This window comes from Salvelinus sp. IW2-2015, linkage group LG5 (assembly GCF_002910315.2).
Source record: "Salvelinus sp. IW2-2015 linkage group LG5, ASM291031v2, whole genome shotgun sequence".
In the NCBI taxonomy this organism is placed as follows: Eukaryota; Metazoa; Chordata; class Actinopteri; order Salmoniformes; family Salmonidae; genus Salvelinus; species Salvelinus sp. IW2-2015.
Genome location: NC_036844.1, coordinates 29,824,437 through 29,847,143, shown reverse-complemented (window position 1 = coordinate 29,847,143; position 22,707 = coordinate 29,824,437). Strand labels below are relative to the sequence as shown.

The window sequence follows — 22,707 nt, the reverse complement described above, 5'->3', positions numbered from 1 at the left end:
ATAGTGGAAAGAAGACTGAACCAGGTTTTCCTATAGGATTGTGCCAATGCTTAGCTCCATTCCGTTTATTTTCTATCCTGAAAAACAATTAAGCATACCCATAACATGATGCAACCATCACTATGCTTGAAATTATGGAGGGTGGTACTCAGTAATGTGGTTTATTGGATTTTCCCCAAATGTATTCAGGACAAAAAGTTAATTGCTTTGCCACATTCTTTGCAGTATTACTTTAGTGCCTTGTTGAAAACAGTATGCATGCTTTGGACAATTTTTATTCTGTACAGGCTTCCTTCTTTTCACTGTCAATTAGTTTAGTATTGTGGAGTAACTACAATGTTGTTGATCCATCCTCAGTTTTCTTGTCACAGCCATTAATCTCTGTAACTGTTTTAAAGTCACCATTGGTGAAATCCCTGAGCAGTTTCCTTCCTCTCCGGCAACTGAGTTAGGAAGGACGTCTGTATCTTGTAGTGACTGGGTGTATTGATACACCATCCAAAGTGTGATTAATAACTTCACCATGCTCAAAGGGATATTTAATGTCTGCTTCTTTTTTTATACCCATCTACCAATACTGTAGCTGCACTTCTTTGCGAGGCACTGGAAAACCTCCCTGGGCTTTGTGGTTGAATCTGTTTGAAATTCACTGCTCGACTGAGGGACCTTATAGATAATTGTATGTATGGGGAACAAAGATTAGGTAGTCAATCAAAGATCACATTAAACATTATTATCATAGACAGAAGGGGTAACCCAGACATGTCACAGGGGCTGTAAAGCTGAAGCACCCGTTTGAACTATCTTGGGTTAGTTATAAATGATTTTCTAGTATTGCACACAGAGCGAGTCTATGCTACTTATTTTGTGACTTGTTAAGCAAATGTTTACGCCTTAACTTATTTAGGCTTGCCATAACAAAGGGGTCGAATACTTGACTTAAGACATTTCAGCTTTTCATAATTAATTGGTACAATTTTTGAAAATGGGGTAGGGGGTATTGTGTGTAGGCCAGTGACCAAAAAAATATCAATTTAATCCATTTTAAAATCAGGCTGTAACAACAAAATGTGGGGGGGYAAATCAAGGGGTGTGACTACTTTCTGAAGGCACTGTATATTACTAGATCAAACTGTTTGCATATGAAACCGGTATTTATTAGCCTATTGAAGTAGGCATAAACACTGCAGGTGTCTCACATAATTCCATTGATGCACTACAATGATCAACAAAAAATACATTAATTTAATAAATAGATAATTAAAATAAGCATACCATGTGTTTCCATTTGTAATTAGAACCCTGGGGGTTGTGCTCATTGGTCGCAGTCAAGTCATGCAGAGCAAGCAAGAGCAGCYTCACATGATGATTTCAATACAGGTAGACAAGCAGGTGTAGACAGGTTGGCTACTGTTATTGCAATTCATCTCAACTAACAGGATTCACTGATTTGAGAGGGAGCAGTCGTCCAACTGCTCTGTAACAACAAACAAGGTATGCACATTTTAAACTTTCTCTGGATTTTTATGGTTGTTTTGTATACAGTTTATTAATAGTGGAAAAAAACAGTGTTCTTTCATGATTGATGAGTAAGGGTACAAAGTCTCCGGTGTTAATCTGGTAACGCCCCACATGTCAACAAGTCTGACGGTTTCATTTATAGGACCAGACAGAAGAGGAGAAATACTCAAATGAAACTCAAAATCAACAATTCTTAGTTTTAAAAATGAACAGAAAATAAGGCAATATTTTATGCAATGTTGAATGCAAGGCGACCGGTCGAGAAAAACTTGTCTGACAGATAGTTTACCACTCCTCATTTTTAGCTCTCTCTCTCACACACACACACACACACACACACACACACACACACACACACACACACACACACACACACACACACACACACACACACACACACACACACACACACACACACACACACACACACACACACACACACACACACACACACACACACACACACACACACACGTCCTCTGTCAAACAAAAATAAACAGTAACCAACCAAAGGTATACAATACATTACACCAACAACKAAAAAATAAAAAGGATCGAACTCCAGCCTACTGTGATGCCTAATAAGTAAGTGACATCCCACCAGCATTACTTAAAGGACATCACCCGCACAACCAACTCTTGTTTTTTCCCCCAGTACAGACAACATAGCAACATTGACCTATTATACACAGCACATGCATATTCAACTCAGTACAGCATTTCTTTAAAGGTAAAATTTACTATGATCACACAAGTGCTTTTTTATATCAATTATCTGACATGACTGGAAACTACAAACCGGTGTGCAAACTCCAGAATTGTCTTACCTTGGTCTCTCTCTCTTTACTATGCACCTCTATGTTATCTCTAACCATCTAGCTCTATTTTGGACTGCACAAATGGATTTGCATTTTAATTTGCAAGATAAATGTCTTTAGGACTGGTATCTATCTCCCGGATACATGGGAGTCATTGCCAGGACACAATGCGTGTTCTAAATTGACCTCAAGATAAAAAAACAAATATACTTTCATTCTGGATGACTGAATAGTCCTAGTACAAAATCATTTCCATCTGCATCGTTTAGCTCATACGCACCTTTTTGCATATTTTATTAAAGTTGTGAAAATTGTAAAGTTGCTCAAACAATTACTCTCTGTGGTACTTTCTATTATCACAAAACAACTTGTTTATGATTTATTGCTCATTTAATTTATCATTAATATATTTCAAATTTTTCAGTTTTGACAGGAGGATGGCCAACTTCAAGGGACATGCCCTTCCTGGCAGCTGCTTTCTGCTGTTAGGCCTGTGTTGGTCAATGAAYTACCCTCTCCGACACTGCTGGAGGAGGCGTCAGCCTAAAGGAAGACAAAAACTGCCCCTGTTCTTTAACAGAATCGACTTAATCGAGGGGGCACTCATCATTTTCTTAGCCTTTGTGGGTGAGTGTCTTCCTTGGTGCACTTATTTGTACCACTCTCTCTTTCAGGATTTTACACTATGGAATCTCTCAACCACATTTGACCTAGATGTTGTTCTGTCATTCTGTAGGCATCATGGCAGAGCAGTTTGTGCCCGATGGGCCCCATGGCCACCTGTACCTCAGAGAGACTAAGTCCTGGGTGAAGCTGATGAACTGGCAGCACAGCACAATGTACTTCTTCTTCGGCATCTGGGGAATTGTTAAAGTCCTCAGTATGTCGCCGCTTCCAGTCCCACTTGGTCTTGACCGTCTTGCTCTCTCTCTGGCTTTTTTCATTGAAGGTACAGTGTCAAAAAGGTTGATTGTACATCTCTAGTCATTAGCAGACTTGAGGCGTATTTTAATTTGCAGGTATTCTTACCATCAGGATAATTGTTATAGTTATCACAAATAGTATTTCCTTGCTCTTTGAACTGTAGACACTGACTATATGTTATCTTCATGTTGTGTTAATATTCCAGGATGTTCCATTCCCCTCCAGGGTTTCTGTTTTACTTCCATGTGCACATGCGCCCTCCTCTGGATACCCACATCCACTCCCTGCTGTTTGTGGCAGTGTTTGGTGTGGCGGCCAGCACCCTGTTGGAGGTGTTCATGCGAGATAACATCATACTGGAACTTCTCAGGACCAGCATGACCATCCTGCAAGGCTCCTGGTTCTTTCAGGTAATACAGTAACCACCACCAAATGAACCACTGTCATTTTCAAACGAGTCGATCTCATGAATCACACTCTCAGAGAAAAACTGAGCAAATGTGTTTGTTCTTTCAGATTGGATTCGTGCTGTACCCATTAAACGGAGTACAGTGGGATCTGAAGGCACACGATAACACCATGTTCGTCACCATGTGCTTCTGCTGGCATCTAGCTGTGGCCCTGCTGATCGTTGGCATCAACTACTGGATGGGCTGGTGGTGAGCATCTTCCTTTATCCACGTTTCATCCATACGCTTTTATACCGTCTCCAAATAGGTCAGTTAACTTTATCCCTACTAGCACTGACTTTGCTGATAGCTAGTTTATTGAGGAAAAATGTGTTTACTATGACTGAGATGTGGATATCCCACCTAGCTATCTTAAGATGAATGCTAAATGACTAAAATGTAAATTTCAGTTTAACTTGAACGAAATAAACTAACTCATTACATTAATATAGCTTGGGTAAATTCACTGCCAGTATCGGKCAACTTCCACCTATGGCTTCTTCTTCTCTGGTCCTAACAGCTGTGTACAAAGATGTGCAGGGAAGGGAGGTGACATAGAGATCGGGATGAGAAAGACATCCAGCTCCCAGAAGGCTCTGCTGCAGGATTCTGATGAAGAGTAAGCGGATGGATCATGAAGTGTACCACAGGAGGTTGGTGGCACCTTAACTGGGGAGGATAGGCTAGTGGTAATGGTTGGAGCGGAATAGTATCAAATACACTACATCAACACACATGGAAGTGTTTGATGCCATTCCATTAGCTACGTTCCAGCCATTATTGAGTCGCTCTCCCCTCACCAGCTTCCACTGGTGTGTACAGTAGTAGATCACTGTTATTGTTTTCTCCAATTGTTATTTTTTTGTCTGAAGTTTGATTAACATTTTTTTAACATTAACATTTGTATCCGTGCTAGCGTGTATATTTTTTATTTTGAGTGATATTTTTCAATGAAATAATGAGATGTATTGTTGAGTTCAGATTAAGGCCAAATTAATTGCAAATAAAATGATTTACAAATGCATGTAATTCAAACTATAAAAGCTAATTTATGATTGTCAAGATAAGTGAAATGTACTAGCATTCCTTTGAGGTTTCCTCCCTGAAGTGAAACATGAACACCGGACATTGTTACCTGACAGGGTTTCCTCTCCTCTTAAGACGGTTTAAACATGTGCTCATCCTGCCTGTGGCTATAGAGCAACGTACTTCCTTCCATCCTGGAAAAAAAAAACAGAATGTCTAATGGATTACCAAAGATAATACACTGAACAAAAATTGAAACGCAACATGTAAAGTGTTGATCCTATGTTTCCAATCTGAATGTGTGGCATATCAAGAAGCTGATTAAACAGCATGATCGTTACACAGGTGCACCTTCTGCTGGGGACAATAAAAGGCCACTTCAAAATGTGCAGTTTTGTCACACAACACAATGCCACAGATGTCTCATGTTTTGAGGCAGGGTGCAATTGGCATTCTAACTGCAGGATTGTCCACCAGAGCTGTCACCATATAATTTAATTTCTCTACCAGAATCCGCCTCCAAAGGAATTTTTGAGAATTTGTCAGTACATCCAACTGGCCTCACACAGACCACGTGCATGGGGTCACGTGGGCGAGCGGTTTGCTGATATCAACGTTGTTAACAGAGTGCCCCATGGTGGTGGTGGGGTTATGGTATGGGCAGGCATAAACTATTGACAACGAACACATTTGCATTTTATCGATGGCAATTTGAATGCAGAGATACTGTGATGAGATCCTTAGGCCCATTGTCGCGCCATTCATCCACTGGCATCATCTCATGTTTCAGCATGATAATGCATGGCCCCATGTCACAAGGATCTGTACACAATTCCTGGAAGCTGAAAATATCCCAGTTCTTCCATGGCCTGAATACTCACCAGATGCTCTGGATCGACATGTACGACAGCGTGTTCCAGTTGCCACCAATATCCAGCAACTTCGCGCAGCCATTGTTCTTATTTATTTAACTAGACATTGAAGAGGAGTGGGAGAACATTCCACAAGCCACAATCAACAGCCTGATCAACTAAGGAGAACATTACCTGCCCCAATTCATAGTGCCAACTGTAAAGTTTGGTGGAGGAGGAATAATGGTCTGGGGTTGTTTTTCATGGTTCTTGTGGCAACAGTTTGGTGAAGGCCCTTTCCTGTTTCAGCATGACAATGCTCCCGTGCACAAAGTGAGGTCCATACAGAAATGGTTTGCCGAGATCGGTTTGGAAGAACCTGACTGGCCTGCACAGAGCACTGACCTCAACCCCATCGAACACCGACTGCGAGCCAGGCCTAATCGCCCAACATCAGTGCCCGACCTCACTAATGCTCTTGTGGCTGAATGGAAGCAAGTCCCGCAGCAATGTTCCAACAGCTAGTGGAAAGCCTTCCCAGAAGAGTGGAGGATGTTATAACAGCAAAGGGGGGACCAACTCCATATTAATGCCCATGATTTTGGAATGCGATGTTTGATGAGCAGGTGTCCACATACACTACATGACCAAAAGTATCTGTGACCAACAGTATTCCCAGTCATGTGAAATACATAGATTAGGGCTAATGAATTTATTTCAATTGACTGATTTCGTTATATGAACTGTAACTCTGTAAAATCTTAGACATTTTTGCATGTTGCGTTTATATTGTTGTTCAGTATATATTTCCAATAAATCGCAAAAATATTTTTTTCATTCATTGTACTGTAGTTATTTATTTTTTAGGTACAAAATACTTCTACTTTCACAACCACAGAAAAAATAAGACTATATTACAACCAGAATCATCAAGAAATGAACAACGACAAATCACTGACAAGGATGTCAAGAGAGGTTACACTGCAATCATATTTTATACCATGTCTTAAAGATGGAACCACAAACTTTGCATTCAAATGGTCAGTAATTGCAATGATAAGGCCCTCCATAGACTTAGAGATGAAGGATACCTAGAACAATGTATCTGCTTACTGGATAAGACATCATACCAGTCTGGCTTTAAATTGGATAGAAATAAATAGCAATCAACTTGAATTTGTTTATAAAGATCAATGAGTAAGGTGAAAATACACTTTGTCTGTTTACCATTAGTAGAAACTAGGCTAGTTTCAGTCTAGTTTGTACAAGCTGTTGACCGAGCCTTGCCTGACACCTACTGTAAGAAAGCTTACAGTAAGGATGGATTGAAATTGACATAAATGGGTACCTGGAGGAAAATGGGGGAGGGTCATGCTTAGTCAATTTTATTCAAGAAGAGTGTTTAGTATTTTCTCCATCTAGTCCAGGGGAGCGTCATCATTTGTAATTGATGAAATGTCTATATTTCTCAGTGTTTTAGAATTAGTTGCTTATAAGGCGATGTGTGCCCGATGCCACCCCTCATCTATAATTCTCCGCAGGGCATGCTATTTAAGTGCCCTTATACGCTATTTAGTGTGGTCTCAATCAAATGACCCATACCCTATAGGTCAGGGTTCTCCAACTGGCGGCCCGCGGGCCACATTTTAGTTGGTCCCACAAGTTTCTTTTGGTGTGGAATTTTCATTGTTGGACATAAAAGACTGTAAAAACACAAGGAAATCAGCTCCAAGTGGTTTTAATTTAAGAAATCTGTTGCCAAGTATTTCCACGCATAATAGAAAGACACGTGATCATATACAAATGTAAATAAGGTTTGAAATGATTGTTTTAGTCAAACATTATATCCGTTTGGGCTTCTTGTGGTCAATCTGCAGTCTACAAATGATTTGTAATTATGTTCTGGCCACCTGACCATCCGCTCCAGGAAGAAATGGTCCCACGGCTGAATCTAGCTGATGATCCCTGCTGTAGGCTATGAAGTGCATCCTCAGACAAGCACAGAACAAAGTTATATTTATAAGATAGCTGCCGGGATGGTGTAAATAAAACTAGGCTGCATTACACACCGCAATGAATATTCCAACCCTGAGTCCCGGCCTGCTCTGCTCTTGCTGATCAAAAACCTTTTTTGTGTACTGCCTAACCAATGCTGTGCTGTGTAGGCCTATGATGGTAGTTCAGGAGGAGAGTCAAAGGCTTCTTCCAAAAATAATATTTTATTAGGCCTAGTCCAAAATATTCACTATCTTGCCCATGGTCTGTTCAGTTCAGTTTGAGAAGGAGGGTGAAGATGAGGAGGATCGGAAGTAAACTTTGATAGCTTGCTACAATAATAGATTTGATTAAAAACAATATGTTTCTTTCCCATGATGTAGGCCTATTTACCAGAGTTAAATAATAAGCCAGGTTCGAGSAACTTACATTGTGTTGCTGAGAGCAGCAGCCACGGCACAATCAATCAGAAACGGACAGCTCATGGTGCTAAAAGTAGGCATAATTCATTTGAACCATKTTCATTTTTATTAGACTTTACTAACAAGAGGGCTTTGTGTTGGAGCCTGTTCCTTCTTATTTAAGAAATAAGAGGTAGGCCTACCTGTTTGACAGAAAAAATTAGGCTGCTGCTATATCCATACATTTGTCAGTCAATTCCTCCACTCTTTAAATAGCCTACCTCCGTGTCATTGAAGGGCTGTTAAGTTAAAACCAAGACTCGAATTGAGAGGGTATGAGATGTTATGTCATATGCCTACTTTTTACTAAAGAGAATGGCAAAAAGCACAGCCCTACCCCTTGTTATCTTAAGATTTTGAAGAAAATAGAATGGATCCGATTATATAAAGTGATCGATAAAATCGCTTTCGTCCGCGATGCTTTATGCTAGAAACAACATGTATCATTGTTTCGTTTCTTTGACATTGAGAGGCTGATCTACAACCTCTTATATCCGAGAAGACAAAAAAATGACTTCGCTTGGGAAGCAATCTAATTCTGTCACTATCAATTGATTAAGCTATTCACTTTCTGTACAATAAAATATGTTTAAACCCAGACAGCTTTTAGGAAGCCACATTACGACCTTCTCTCACTGGGTTAAGCCATGGAGGAAGAGTAGCCAGCAGTTAAAACTTACATTTGCGTCAGTAGGCCTACTCTGTCTGGGGTGGAAAGGTAGGCCTACTCTGTCTGGGGTGGAAAGGTAGGCCTACTCTGTCTGGGGTGGAAAGGTAGGCCTACTCTGTCTGGGGTGGAAAGGTAGGCCTACTCTGTCTGGGGTGGAAAGGTAGGACTACGCTGTCTGGATGGAAAGGTAGGCTACTCTGTCTGTGATGGAAAGGTAGACCTACTCTGTCTGGGATGGAAAGGTAGGACTACGCTGTCTGGGATGTAAAGGTAGGCCTACTCTGTCTGGGATGGAAAGGTAGGCCTACTCTGTCTGGGATGGAAAGGTAGGCCTACTCTGCCTGGGATGGAAAGGTAGGCCTACTCTGTCTGGGATGGAAAGGTAGGCCTACTCTGTCTGGGGTGGAAAGGTAGGCTACGCTGTCTGGGATGGAAAGGTAGGCCTACTCTGTCTGGGATGTAAAGGTGGCCTACTCTGTCTGGGGTGGAAAGGTAGGACTACGCTGTCTGGGATGTAAAGGTAGGCCTACTCTGTCTGGGATGTAAAGGTAGGCTACTCTGTCTGGGATGGAAAGGTAGGCCTACTCTGTCTGGGATGGAAAAGGTTAAGGCTAACTCTGTCTGGGGTGGAAAGGTAGGCCTACTCTGTCTGGGGTGGAAAGGTAGGACTACGCTGTCTGGGATGGAAAGGTAGGCCTACTCTGTCTGGGGTGGAAAGGTAGGACTACGCTGTCTGGGATGGAAAGGTAGGCCTACTCTGTCTGGGATGGAAAGGTAGGCCTACTCTGTCTGGGATGGAAAGGTAGGCCTAACTTTTGAAAGTACCATGTTCAGATTCATAATGACATCTCAGATGTAATTATTTGCAAACAGGGCCAGTGTCGTTGCAAACAAGACACACTGATTTGACATTGGAGAAATATGACAAGACGAACAGATAGGCCTCTCTCTCTGTCCCTTCGTTTGGTAATTTGTGTGGCATTAAAAAAATATTGTAATATGTAAAATTACGTAGAACTGCATGACATGATACTAGATTCATGCAATGTTTTTACTATAAAGCAGATCTTTCCACCCTGCTCTTGTTCACATTGGTCTGCGAACCCACAACCTTCTGGCCCACAGCCATGTGCGCTCTCAAAAGTCCTTTGTTGCCATGTAATGCTTACAGGACGAAGAACAGTTTGTAAAACTGCATATGTAAGGCTCTGGTCTGTCCCAGAAGTGAGTCTAAACGCTAGACGTACTCTGCTATCCACTTAGGTTTATTATTATTGTGTGTTCAGGGAGGGTTTAGGTCAAATATATTTTGCTGGAGGGAGGGCCATTCATTTTCATTTCAAAGAGGTCCAATTTTCTCCATGTAACTCTTATTATAAATAACGTTTACTCCCTAAATGCAGGCTATTTCATTAGTGTTGCTGAAACTTAGCCTTGCACAACAGATATGTCAGGTGAAACCACTGTCTATAAATGGTCTAGTGATATGCTGTCCTGGGATTACTCCTGTGTTCATCTCCAGACATCCGTCCTAAACATTGAGAGAGCAGAGTTGGGCTATGGCTCCMAGGCATCACCTGCCTCTGGAGCGGTGGCACTGCACAGAGCAGTAGCTGGCTTAGGGAATGCGTGTCACTGTGCTGGTGGTGGCGGGTCCGGGGCCCGTTTAGGTGAGGGTGCGGTGGTGACTACGACAGTGGACATTGACTTGGGGGAGCCTGCTGCAGAGCGCTGCTGGGCTGGCACCGTCTGGATCCGCACCTGGAGGAGACAGATACATCAGCCACTCCTACCAACTACTATACCTGATGGGTCAGGAGTTCCCCCTTCACATGGTTAGGAACAATTATTGTCCTGCAACAGAATGTAATTTGTTTGGGAGCTGGGTGAGTAACGGATAACAGGTGAGCTGCTGACTGACCTGTGTGGCCTGTCCCTGCTGCTGCAGCTGCTGTAACTGTTGAGCCGTGACAAAGCTGACTGGCTTGTTCCCAGCTATCAGCTTGGTACCGGCAGGCATGGTGGTGAGGATGATGTTCCTGCCCAGACTGCTGATACTGCACCGACCATATACATACACAGTGAGCTACAAAAGTATTGGGACAGTGAAAATGTTTTGGTTGTATTGGCTCTGTACTCCAGCACTTCTGAAATGACTGAGGTTAAAGTGCAGACTGTCAGCTTTAATTTGAGGGTATTTTCATCCATATATCCAACAATTACAGCACTTTTTGTACATAGTCCCCCCATGTTAGGGGACCAAAAGTATTGGGACAAATTCACACATCCTGAATGAATCGTGAATAATGATGAGTGAGAAAGTTAGAGGCATAAATATCATACCCCCCCAAAAATGCTAAACTCCCCTGTTATTGGTAATGGTGAAAGGTTAGCATGTGTTGGGGGTATGTTATTTGTGCGTCTAACTTTCTCACTCATCATTATACACMATTAATTCAGGACATCTGTAATTATGGTAACATCCAAATGAATGTAGACGTGTTTAGAAACATATTCTATTCATTTTGCTTCATAGGATGCTGCGTTTTGCATCGTATGATAATCAATAATAATTCAACATCATTTGGGAATGATTTGTGTATTTTTAAAGTTACATATCTTCAAAACTTGATTGCTGACAAGCAAAACATTTTGGGACTATGTCAACAATGGACTAAAAGATAGTTTTGGGGTAGAGTTTTCCTTTAAGGCTGAACTGAACATGAGGACTCACTTGGTACTGAGGTTTCCTTTCAGTATGGGCGTGGTCATCACACTCTTACTTTTCAGTGGTTGGCTGAGGACAGACAGAGGCACTGTGAACCGTGCTGGTAACTTCCCCTGGGGAAATAAAAGAGGGAGACAATCATTGGATGATCCTTTAAAAGGTGGGGTGGTGGGGGCTATATAGAATGGGGCTATAGAGAATGGGGCTATAGAGAATGCGGCTATATAGAATGGGGCTATAGAGAATGTGGCTATAGAGAATGGGGCTATAGAGAATGGGGCTATAGAGCATGCGGCTATAGAGCATGCGGCTATATAGAATGGGGCTATATAGAATGGGGCTATAGAGAATGGGGCTATATAGAATGGGGCTATATAGAATGGGGCTATCGAGGCTATCGAGAATGTGGCTATCGAGAATGGGGCTATATAGAATGTGGCTATATAGAATGTGGCTATCGAGAATGTGGCTATATAGAATGTGGCTATCGAGGCTATCGAGGCTATCGAGAATGGGGCTATATAGAATGTGGCTATCGAGAATGTGGCTATCGAGAATGTGGCTATATAAAACATGTGGCTATCAGAGAAATGTGGCTATAGAAATGGGGGCTATCGAGGAAATGTGGCTATCGAGAATGTGGCTATCGAGAATATGTGGCTATAGAGTGTATGAGAATGTGGCTATTAGAAGATGTGGCTATCGAGAATGTGGGCTATATAGAAGTGGCTATAGAGAATGTGGCTATAGAGAATGTGGCTATAGAGAATGTGGCCTATATAGAATGGGGCTCTATATAGAATGGGGCTATAGAATGGGGCTATAAGCTAGAATGGGCTATCGATAGAGAATGTGGCTATAAGAATTGTGGCTAATGAGAATGTGGCTATCGAGAATGTGGCTATATAGAGATGTGGCTATAGAGAATGGTGGACATCGAGATGATGGCTATTAAAGAGAATGGGGCTATCGAGAATGTGGCTATATAGAATGTGGCTATAGAGAATGTGGCTATATAGAATGGGGCTATAATAGAATGGGGCTAATAGAGAATGGGGGCTATAAATATAGAATGGGGCTATAGAGAATGGGGCTATATATAATGTGGCTATATAGAATGGGGCTATAGAGAATGTGGCTATATAGAATGGGGCTATAGAGAATGTGGCTATATAGAATGGGGCTATAGAGAATGTGGCTATATAGAATGGGGCTATATAGAATGTCTTGAAAATAAGAGAGATCCCACGTTAGCCCTCCCAACAGAGGCAGAGAAGGTGTCTGGATAAAGAATTGCTACACTCCTGTTATTACACAACCATCCTGAATCCCACAGTAGATATAAGAGGGGAGTTAATGGTGATGTTGATGAAGCTGTGGGTCTTACTGGTTGTGTGGACACCACTGTGGCTGTGACGGGGACCTGGCGGACAGTAGCTGTGGCTGTTCCCAGAGTCAGGGAGCCTGAGGCAGAAGAGCCTACCGTCACCCCTTTAGCTCCGGCCAGTACGCTGGTGGCTATGGTGACAGTGGCGGCTCCAGTGGAGACTGGTTTGCTGCCAGTGGTGGTAGTCATGGTGATGGTTTGGCCCTGTTTCTGTGGGATGATCCCGAGGCCGGGCATGATCCGTATGGTGGTGCTACTCTTCGAGTCAGACGAGGAGACGGTGGAGAAGGTTCTGGTCTTCTGCTCGGCCATAGTGACTGCTAGGGTGGGCATCAGGCGGATCGTGTCCCCTGCAGCCTTCAACAGGGTGGTGGTGCCAGCAGAGGCCTTGCTGGTCCGGACTTCACCCGAGGAGGAGGCTGGGCTGGAGGTGGAGTGGGGTGGAGTTACATGGAGAGTAGCAGATATGCTCTTGGTAGTGGCAGTGCCTAACATGTCGGGGGTGAGTTTGACGGTGGTGAGAGGGGACTTAGTTAGGGTGGCCATCATGTCAGGAGTGATCCGCAGCACCGTCTGTCCTTTAGAGTCTGTGGTGATGGAGGAGGGGGGCAGGCGGAGCACATCCTTGCCCTGGATGCGAAGATTGGTAGCCGTTATTGGAAGACCCGGTCTACCTTGAGACTTTATGCCCAACTGGCCTGTGATAGCCACCTTTAGAGAGATAAATTACATGAGAATAAAACATACAGGAAATACTCTGACAAATGAAAAAACAAATCTCTTTCATGAACACATCACAGCGAAACTATAAATATCTTAAACCTTATTTACATGTAAATCCTTAAATGCCTCCTAATGAACTGTAATAACTTCCTGTTCACCTGTTTGATGATGTTCTGGCTGGTGACTCCCTGTCGGACAGCGGGGGAGGTAGGGTTGTGTGCTGGGCTGCCAGGGGACGCAGTCTGAGGTTTGAGTACAGTAACAGCAGTGGTCAGGCCTGACACTGACAGGGTTGTCTGCCCTCTGGACGCCTGCACCTGGATGGGGCTACCAGCAGACTGGGTCCTCAGTGGTAATGACACCACAGCCTGCTCAGTTAGGGTGGAGAGAGGAGAAACACAACCCTTCAATCACATGCACCAGTGTATTACAGCAACACATGCCTCTTATCTGTGGTTCAAGACCATGTCTGATTAATACAGTTAAATATGGTGCAAATTCTAGGTAAATGTTTTTAACTCAAAATCGATGTAACACTGAAGAGACTCAGTTCTCTTGATAGTAAGCATTGCATTGTTTTGTGGGTAACAGAATAGTCAGTGATTAACCTGCGTGATGCCCTTGGTTCCCATGGTGACTGGCACTCTGATTTGATGAGGGGTTTGGTGCAGCAGCGTGGCATGCTGTCCTCCTGCTGTCTGGGAAGAAACCACTCGTACCTGTGGGAGAGAGCCTGACTGGTGGCCCACTACCCTGGCTGTGTGTTGGGAGGTAGCTGGCTGAGAGACCTGGGGGCCAGACTGGCTGCTGGACAACAGGGTCCCCAGCTGGGGCATGGGGGGAGGAGACACCAGTAGAACACTAAGGGTGAAGAGAGCAGTGCATTAGTACTAACATAACATAAAGAAGTTCTATAATTGAGCCTGATAAGAGTTCATCCATGGTATCTGGGTTATACTGACCCAGGACTGGTCTTGACTGAATCTGGGATCCCAGCTTTGGTGGGGGTTGTGGCTACAGGGGCGAGGGGTGATTTGGGGGTTCCAGGGGTGCTGGTAGTGGGGGTGGTCGGAGTTGGGGACATGGGACCCCCCACATCACTTGCTTCCAGGCCTCCAGGGGTCTTCCCACCCCCCTCCTTACTTCCAGACTTCTATAACACACAGGGTGCATAGTCACCATCAACACATACCACATCCATGACATACAGTTACAGTCAGTTATATTGGCACCATTGCCAATATAAAAACAGCTTTTATCTCGAGGCAATCAGAATGTTAAATAGCCATTAATAGCCGGCCTCTGAGCAGTACCCTGCCCTGAACTTAGTGACTGTTACTAGCCGGCTGCCACCCGGTACTCTACCCTGCACCTTAGAGACTGCTGCCCTATGTACATAGTCATTAAACACTGGTCACTTTAATAATATTTTCACACCGTTCCACATACTTTATTCTAATCAAGGCTCATCCTATATAAATACTTCTGTACACACCTTTTCTATTCATATACTGTCCATGTCTACAGTGCCTTCATAAAGTATTCACAKCCCTTTACTTCTTCAGGAGTACACCTTTAAGTTGGATGGACTCACTCTGTGTGCAATAAGTATTTAACATTCTTTTTTTTAATGACTATCTCATCTCTGTACCCCACACGTGTATAATGTTTACATAGCTTTGCTTTACTCATCTCATATGTATATACTGTATTCTWTTCTACTGTATTTTAGTCTATGCCACTCCAACATTGCTCATCCCAATATTTATATATTCCTTAATTCCATTATTTTACTTTGGGATTTGTGTGTATTGTTGTGAATTGTTAGATACTACTGCACTGTTGGAGCTAGGAACACAAGCATTTCGCTAGAACCCGCAACAACATCTACTAAACGTGTATGTGACCAATAAAATGTGATTTGATTTGACATACAATTATCTGAAAGGTCCCTCAGTCGAGCAGTGCATTTCAAACACAGATTCAACAACAAAAACGAAGGAGGTTTTCCAATGCCTCGCAAAGAAGGGCACCTATTGCTAGATGGGTAAAAAATTAAGAAACACAGACATTGAATATTCCTTTGAGCATGGTGAAGTTATGCAGTTATGAATTACACTTTGGATGGTGTATCAATACACCCAGTCACTACAAAGATACAGGTATCCTTCCTAACTCAGTTGCCGGAGAGGAAGGAAACCGCTCAGGGATGTCACCATGAGGCCAATGGTGACTTTAGAACAGTGTTAGGAGAAAWCTGAGGATGGATCAACAACATTGTAGTTATTCCACTATACTAACCTAAATGACAGAGTTAAAAACAGGAAGCTTGTACAGATTTTTTTRRCCTCCAAAACATGCATCATGTTTTTTTATATATATATATTCTTTTTACCTTTATTTAACTAGGCAAGTCAATTAAGAACAAATTCTTATTTACAATGACGGCCTACCCCAGCCAAACCAAGACGACGATGGGTCAATTGCGCGCCGCCCTATGGGACTCCTAAACATTGCTGCTTGTGATACAGCCTGGATTCGAACCACGATGTCTGTAGTGACGCCTCTAGCACTGAGATGCAGTGCCTTAGACCGCTGCGCCACTCAGGAACCCCAGTCGGGTAAAATGTATGGAGTAAAAAGTACATTATTTTCTTTAGGAATGTAGTGAAGTAAAAGTAGTCAAAAATATAAATAGTAAAGTACAGATACCCTCCAAAACTACTTAAGTAGTACTTTTTACTTAAGTACTTTACACCACTGCAAATTTGTGCCTGAAATTTTTGAGAAATAAATGTTGTGTGTGTATGGAACATTTCCGGGATATTTGATTTCAGCTCATGAAACATTCGACCAACACTTTACATGTTATATTTCAGCTGGTAAAACATGGGACCAACACGTTACATGTTATATTTCAGCTCATGAAACATGGGACCAACACTTTACATGTTGCGTTCATATTTTTGTTCAGTATATTTGTGAAGAAATAGGGAATTATTTAAGAACAGTGCAAGGGTGCCAATATATTTGGTCGCAACTGTATGTTAGACAACAACAGAGCTCATTCCATAGTAACAGTCTGATCAGCCTATCATCAGGATTCTAGACAAAAATGACAAGTGGTTTAGCAAGACTTTCCACATTCAAAGTTGCAAATTCTCCAGTCTACATACAAGCTGAGAGGGTATGTCAGTGTACATGAGCTGAGAGGGTATGTCAGTGTACATGAGCTGAGAGGGTATGTCAGTGTACATGAGCGAAGAGGGTATGTCAGTGGACATGAGCTGAGAGGTATGTCAGTGTAACATGAGCTGAGAGGTATGTCAGTGTACATGAGCTGAGAGGGTATGTCAGTGTACATGTAGCTGAGAGGGTATGTCAGTGTACATGAGCTGAGAGGGTTGTCAGTGTACATGAGCTGAGAGGGGTATGTCAGTGTACATGAGCTGAGAGGGTATGTCAGTGTACATGAGCTGAGAGGGTATGTCAGTGTACATGAGCTGAGAGGGTATGTCAGTGTACATAGCTGAGAGGGTATGTCAGTGTACATGAGCTGAGAGGGTATGTCAGTGGTACATGAGCTGAGAGGGTATGTCAGGTGTACATGAGCTGAGAGGGTATGCAGTGTACATGAGCTGAGAGGGTATGTCAGTGTACATGAGCTGAGAGGGTATGTCAGTGTACATGAGCTGAGAGGGTATGTCAGTGTACATGAGCTGAGAGGGTATGTCAGTGTACAATAGCTGAGAGGTATGTCAGTGTACATTAGCTGAGAGGTATAAACCTCAATTTGTTGGAATGTACACAATTACAGCAGAGTAGAGGCAGTGGGACTCACAGGCTTAGACGCAGGTTTAGGTTTCTGCTGCAGAGCCTTTCTGGCCTTGGCAGCAGCAGCTTGAGCCTGGTGAATCCTCTCTAGATGAGGACAGAATGATTAGTTGTAACAATGTGCCTGTGGGCTACTGAGGAAAGCAATGTAAACCACATTCAGATCTTATCACTTTCCATTGTTAGAAAGTGCTGCTCACCAAACTCCTCCTGACCGCGGTCGCGGTGCAGGTAGATCCACAGCTTGCGGCCGATGTCATACTTCACACAGGGGTCCTTCTCATAGTGCAGCCTGTCCAGAGCCCCACTCACAACCGTGTTCACCTGCAGGAAACATTACATGGGGTGCAGTGCTCAGTCACAGACAAACAAGGACAGACCGATAACAATAACCCAGTCGCCGTGAGGATCCAACCTGAGCACTGGTGACATCTGGTGCCAGGAATTGAGAGTCCTTGAGCAGCTCACAGATCTCAGCTCTGGTCCCCTCTCCGTTGGGCAGCCGGGCTGCTGCGTCCCGCACTGAGGGAGAGGAGGAGGAGCAGAATAGTCCTATCTAACCTGTGGCTACTGCAACAACACCACATACTGATGGCAGGTGTATACATGACTGTGACTGGTTATATTGAATGGGTCAGTCTTACCCAAGGAGAGGATGGTGACATAAGCTGGGCGGTCGGAGCGCAGCAGAGTGTGTTCTCTGGCTTTGTTGAGAGACATCTCCTTGTCAAAGACCCCCTTAACAGGCCCCACCACAGACTCAAAGCCATGCATTCTGAAGGTGAAGGCTTTGTGTGGCTGGTCATACCGCTGCTGCTCCTGATGATCAAAACAAGAACATGGACGCATAATGATTACAGAGAACACTGTGTGATCGTTGTAAATAATACTCAATACAGAACAAACCCTAGACTAAAAAGGTAGAGACGTGACACGGACCTGCACTTGGAAAACATGCCTCTCGTCTCCTGTGCTGGGCCGCACCACGAAGTCAGTCCAACTGCTTAGTTACAGAGAGAACAGCAAACAGTAATTCAATCAAATCTAAATCCCACTATGGCAATAAACACATACACTACCCAAGTCATTCAGAGTAAGAGCATTTGTGAAATGAGTATAGTGGAAACTTACACTCTAGGGGTGGGAGAAGTCATCTCTGTTAGTTCTTCACATTCTGTCTGTAGAGGACATTGTTTTTTTATTCAAGTGTATTAGAGGGAACAGAAAACGACCATACTGACAGAGTAGTGAGAAGTGGAAATGTGTACTTGCAATACCTTGACCACAACCAAGTCCTTGGAGTCGACCCACAGCTGACACAGAGCACTCAAATCCTTCTCTCCATCCTGACTGGGACCTTCGAGACATGAGATCGAGACAAACCTCTATGTCTCAAACTATAAATATTTTAATTTGCAATGTGACAGAATTTGGACAGATCATCTGACAGACAAAAAGGAGATCTTACCAATCCATTTCCATCGCTGTGAGTTTTCCCTGAACGCCACATAGGGAGTGAAGCCACTGGGAAGAACCAACATACCGACTGAGTGAGAGAGAGGAAGACATTGAGCGAGGAAGAGAGAGAGAGAGAAGAAAGATGAGAGGATGATGATATTACTGCTTTAACGATGCAGAGAAGAGGATGTCTGCCTGGTCACCTTTAGTCTCCCCAGCCAGGAAGTGCAGGGCCGGCAGCACCATCTCTGACCAGCAGGAGGCCGAGGAGAACCAGGGGTTCAGGGAACTAGCTGGAGATGTCTGCCACTGTTGGACTTTCTCCTCCAACTAACAACAGGACATACATGAATCATTATATACTCTTAAAGTGTTACAACAGTTCCAATTCAAAGTAACAGTTCAGCTCATCACATACCAACTCAGTGGTCTTGTGGTTAGTGTCCGCCCTAAGTCATACCAAAGACACTAAAAATGGGACCTGATGCAACTCTGCTTGGCACTCGGCAGTAAGGAGATAGATTGTGGGTAAGGCCCTGCGATAGACTAGCGTCCTGTCCAGGGMGTGTGCTTGTACATCAAGCTGCCTCACGCTACAGAAACAGSAGATAGACTAGCGTCCTGTCCAGGGGGTGTGCTTGTACATCAAGCTGCCTCACGCTACAGAAACAGCAGATAGACTAGCGTCCTGTCCAGGGGGTGTGCTTGTACATCAAGCTGCCTCCCGCTACAGAAACAGCAGATAGACTAGCGTCCTGTCCAGGGGGTGTGCTTGTACATCAAGCTGCCTCCCGCTACAGAAACAGGAAATAGGCTCCTGATCCTATGAGCCTTTCTGCCTCGCTTGTGCAAAGCTTCTTACTGATCACATACGTCACCATGTCGCCAAACCTACTAGCAAAATACTTGTGAAGGTATAACTGAGTGAATACCATGGTGGTGCTGGCGAGGCCGTCTAGTTTTAGGATGTTCTCCAGCAGGTTGAAGAAGCTCACAGCGATCTCCTCCACCATGACAGGGCTGTTCTGCACCTCCTCCATCGGCCTGCAGAGAGAAAAGTACGGTGTGCAGTGTGCAGTGTGCAACTGAATTCATGATAGCATCTAAATATCTGGAGCACAAGAATATCAGTCAAGCTGTCATTTTGCTTCACTCATTGAATGTCATGTTAGAACATCTCTGTTCATACAACAGCATCAATCAATCAAAGGTATTTATAAAGCCCTTTTTACATCAGCCGATGTCACACAGTGCTATTTAGAAACCCAGCCTAAAATCCCAAACAGCAAGCAATGCAGATGTAGAAGCACGGTGGCTAGGAAAAACTCCTAGCCACTCTACTCTACCCTACCCTGCTCTGCTCTACTGCACTGTACTCTACTGTACTCTACCCTACCCTGCTCTGCTCTGCTCTACTGCACTGTACTCTACTGTACTCTACCCTATTCTGCTCAGCTCTACCCTACTCTACTGTAGCATGCGATATTTCATTCCTAACATGTCAGGTAAAAGTGCCATCTTTGTGGGATGGGTACATAGACATCGCACTGTTACCAGTGCCTGTAATCTGCTTTGGGTTATTAATCAACCTACAAGGGTGTTTACAAACACAAGATCATCCACATGTATTGATCACATTTTTACTAATACAGTAAAACTTTGTTCTAAAGCTGTATCCGTACCCATTGGATGCAGTGATCACAATATAGTGGCTATATCCAGGAAAGCCAAAGCTCCAAACGCTGGGCCTAAAATAGTGTATAAGAAATTATTCAAAAGATTTTGCTCTGACTSTTATGTGGATYATGTTAAAAATATTTGTTGGTCTGATGTGATAAGGAGCATCCAGACGCTGCACTTGATGAATTTATGAAACTCCTTCCTATTATTGATAAACATGCACCTATTAAGAAACTGACTGTTAGAACTGTTAAGGCTCCTTGGATTGATGAGGAATTGAAAAACTGTATGGCTGAAGCTGAAAGAGATGGGGCAAAAGGAGTGGCWAATAAGTATGGCMGCACATCTGACTGGTTGATTTACTGCAAATTCAGAAATTACAGTTGAAGTTGGAAGTTTACATACACCTTAGCCAAATACATTTAAACTCAGTTTTTCACAATTCCTGACATTTAGTCCTATTAAAAAGTCCCTGTCTTGGGTCAGTTAGGATCACCACTTTATTTTAATAATGTGAAATGTCAGAATAATAGTAGAGTGAATGATTTATTTCAGCTTTCATTTCTTTCATCACATTCCCAGTGGGTCAGAAGTTWACATACARTCAATTATTATTTGGTAGAATTGCCTTTAAATTGTTTAACTTGGGTCAAACGTTTTGGGTAGCCTTCCACAAGCTTCCCACAATAAGTTGGGTGAATTTTGGCCCATTCCTCCTGACCTTCTCTGCTTCTGCCTCTCCTCTGACCAGCTACCTGCCTCCTCCTGTGTTGTAAGTGACTTTCTGCGCCACTGGACCCTATGATACCTACGCTCCTATGTGTATGAACGCTTTCTGCTGCCGCTGGAACCCGCAGCTTAAACACCTCGAGCACTCGCTGATTATCAATGATGTACTTGGCCTTTTCTACTGCTGCGCCTGGACCCTAGCTACCCCTAGACCTCGAACGATCACTCCCGCACCTCCTCGCTCCTCGACTTCCTCCTGTATTGTATGAGGACCTTCGTGCACTGCACCTGGAGTCGCGAGTCTAAGCCTCGTTGGCGCCTTTGGTGTGTCAAGACCTTCTGCCTGCCCAATGGAACCATGCTATGCCATCACACTCCTCCTGTGGTAATGACCTTCTGCCTGCCCCTGGACCCTAGCAGTTATCTGACAGTCCTCCTGGTGTCACCTGAACCTTTGCTGGCAGCCGACTTGAATCCACCAGCTATAACTACTCCTCCCACGGTTAAGTTATAATCTTTAGCTCGAAACAGCCCTACGAGTACACTACCCAAATACTACTGTTGACGCCCAACAAGTACTAGCCAAATACCTCCTACCACGTGAGTCGAGAGGACGCGTTCTGTGCGCTCGCTCCCTTGGCCCAGAGTATTATAGCATGCTCGGGTCCTCCTGTGTATGACCTTCTGCTGCCCACGCTAGGAGCCGATTGACTACGCTGCGTTACCATCCGTGAAATGGAACCTTTCATGCCTGCCCGCTGGGAGTACCTAAACAAGAAACGTAAAACTAAAATCAACTATCTCTTCAGTATAAGTATTTAATGCACACTTCTTGCGTCTCGACTTAGAGGGACCTGTTCACCACTTGGAGTACATCTGCATTAGACGATACCTGCCTCCTCAGCCTGTGAGCGTAGAAGCCTATAATTAGTTGGTTGTTGCACTACCTTTAGTTTCCTCAGTCTAACATTAAGGCGGAGCTCGGATGCGTAAGGGTGTGATGGACAACACACAGGCTTATTTCACTTGAGTACACCTACACTGTGTGTGCATGACCTTTATGAGCTAACTAGAGCTCACTCTACCCTACGTCCCTCCTGTGGATTGTTTTACATGTAAATCTGCCTGGCCCCGGACCCAGCTACTGCCTCCTCTTGGTGTCTTTACAAAATAAACACCTGCTGCGCCCCTGCGCTTGAACCCAGCTCTCTGTCTCCGCCATCGGTGTTTCATTAGCAATCTCACTGTTTTTACTTGAATGTGAAATGAAAAGACGAACCTGAAAGCCAGAACAGCTTGTGTGGTATTGCATATCTATTTAAGTGGATATGCCTGAGAAGCCGTGTTTTGGACGATATAATTGGCACGGTGGTTGTTAAGGGCGCAGACAAATTCACTATCCAACTATTCAAATACATGATTGACCATCAATTTCATTAAAAACTTGATTGGA

General features: G+C 43.6%; 2 protein-coding genes across 6 annotated transcripts in view; one reads left to right on the top strand and one right to left on the bottom strand.

Moving 5' to 3' along the window:
• The first annotated feature begins 1,332 nt into the window (after positions 1-1,332).
• Positions 1,333-6,426, top strand: LOC111964245 (transmembrane protein 45B-like). Its single transcript, XM_023988060.2, has 6 exons — positions 1,333-1,494; positions 2,764-2,966; positions 3,076-3,288; positions 3,489-3,673; positions 3,780-3,922; positions 4,233-6,426. The coding sequence occupies exons 2-6, from the start codon at positions 2,777-2,779 to the stop codon at positions 4,333-4,335; spliced, it is 834 nt and encodes a 277-aa protein (XP_023843828.1). The 5' UTR covers positions 1,333-1,494; positions 2,764-2,776; the 3' UTR covers positions 4,336-6,426.
• Positions 6,427-6,562: 136 nt separating this feature from the next.
• nfrkb (nuclear factor related to kappaB binding protein) overlaps positions 6,563-22,707 on the bottom strand; it is a 28,644-nt gene continuing 12,499 nt past the window's right edge. For 2 of the 5 annotated variants that reach the window (XM_023988054.2, XM_023988055.2), the window contains exons 10-26: positions 19,778-19,889; positions 19,049-19,175; positions 18,856-18,933; positions 18,665-18,744; positions 18,519-18,565; positions 18,327-18,390; positions 18,032-18,206; positions 17,803-17,909; positions 17,588-17,711; positions 17,395-17,474; positions 14,516-14,706; positions 14,162-14,414; positions 13,712-13,921; positions 12,831-13,541; positions 11,450-11,556; positions 10,637-10,772; positions 6,563-10,476 (exon numbers count right to left, since the gene is read on the bottom strand). In XM_023988054.2, the coding sequence (XP_023843822.1) occupies positions 10,348-10,476; positions 10,637-10,772; positions 11,450-11,556; positions 12,831-13,541; positions 13,712-13,921; positions 14,162-14,414; positions 14,516-14,706; positions 17,395-17,474; positions 17,588-17,711; positions 17,803-17,909; positions 18,032-18,206; positions 18,327-18,390; positions 18,519-18,565; positions 18,665-18,744; positions 18,856-18,933; positions 19,049-19,175; positions 19,778-19,889 (2,731 nt within the window). In that variant the 3' untranslated portion in view covers positions 6,563-10,347. The remainder of the gene's footprint in view (positions 10,477-10,636; positions 10,773-11,449; positions 11,557-12,830; positions 13,542-13,711; positions 13,922-14,161; positions 14,415-14,515; positions 14,707-17,394; positions 17,475-17,587; positions 17,712-17,802; positions 17,910-18,031; positions 18,207-18,326; positions 18,391-18,518; positions 18,566-18,664; positions 18,745-18,855; positions 18,934-19,048; positions 19,176-19,777; positions 19,890-22,707) is intronic. The other 3 variants (XR_011479939.1, XM_023988058.2, XM_023988057.2) reach the window with 3 other exon arrangements.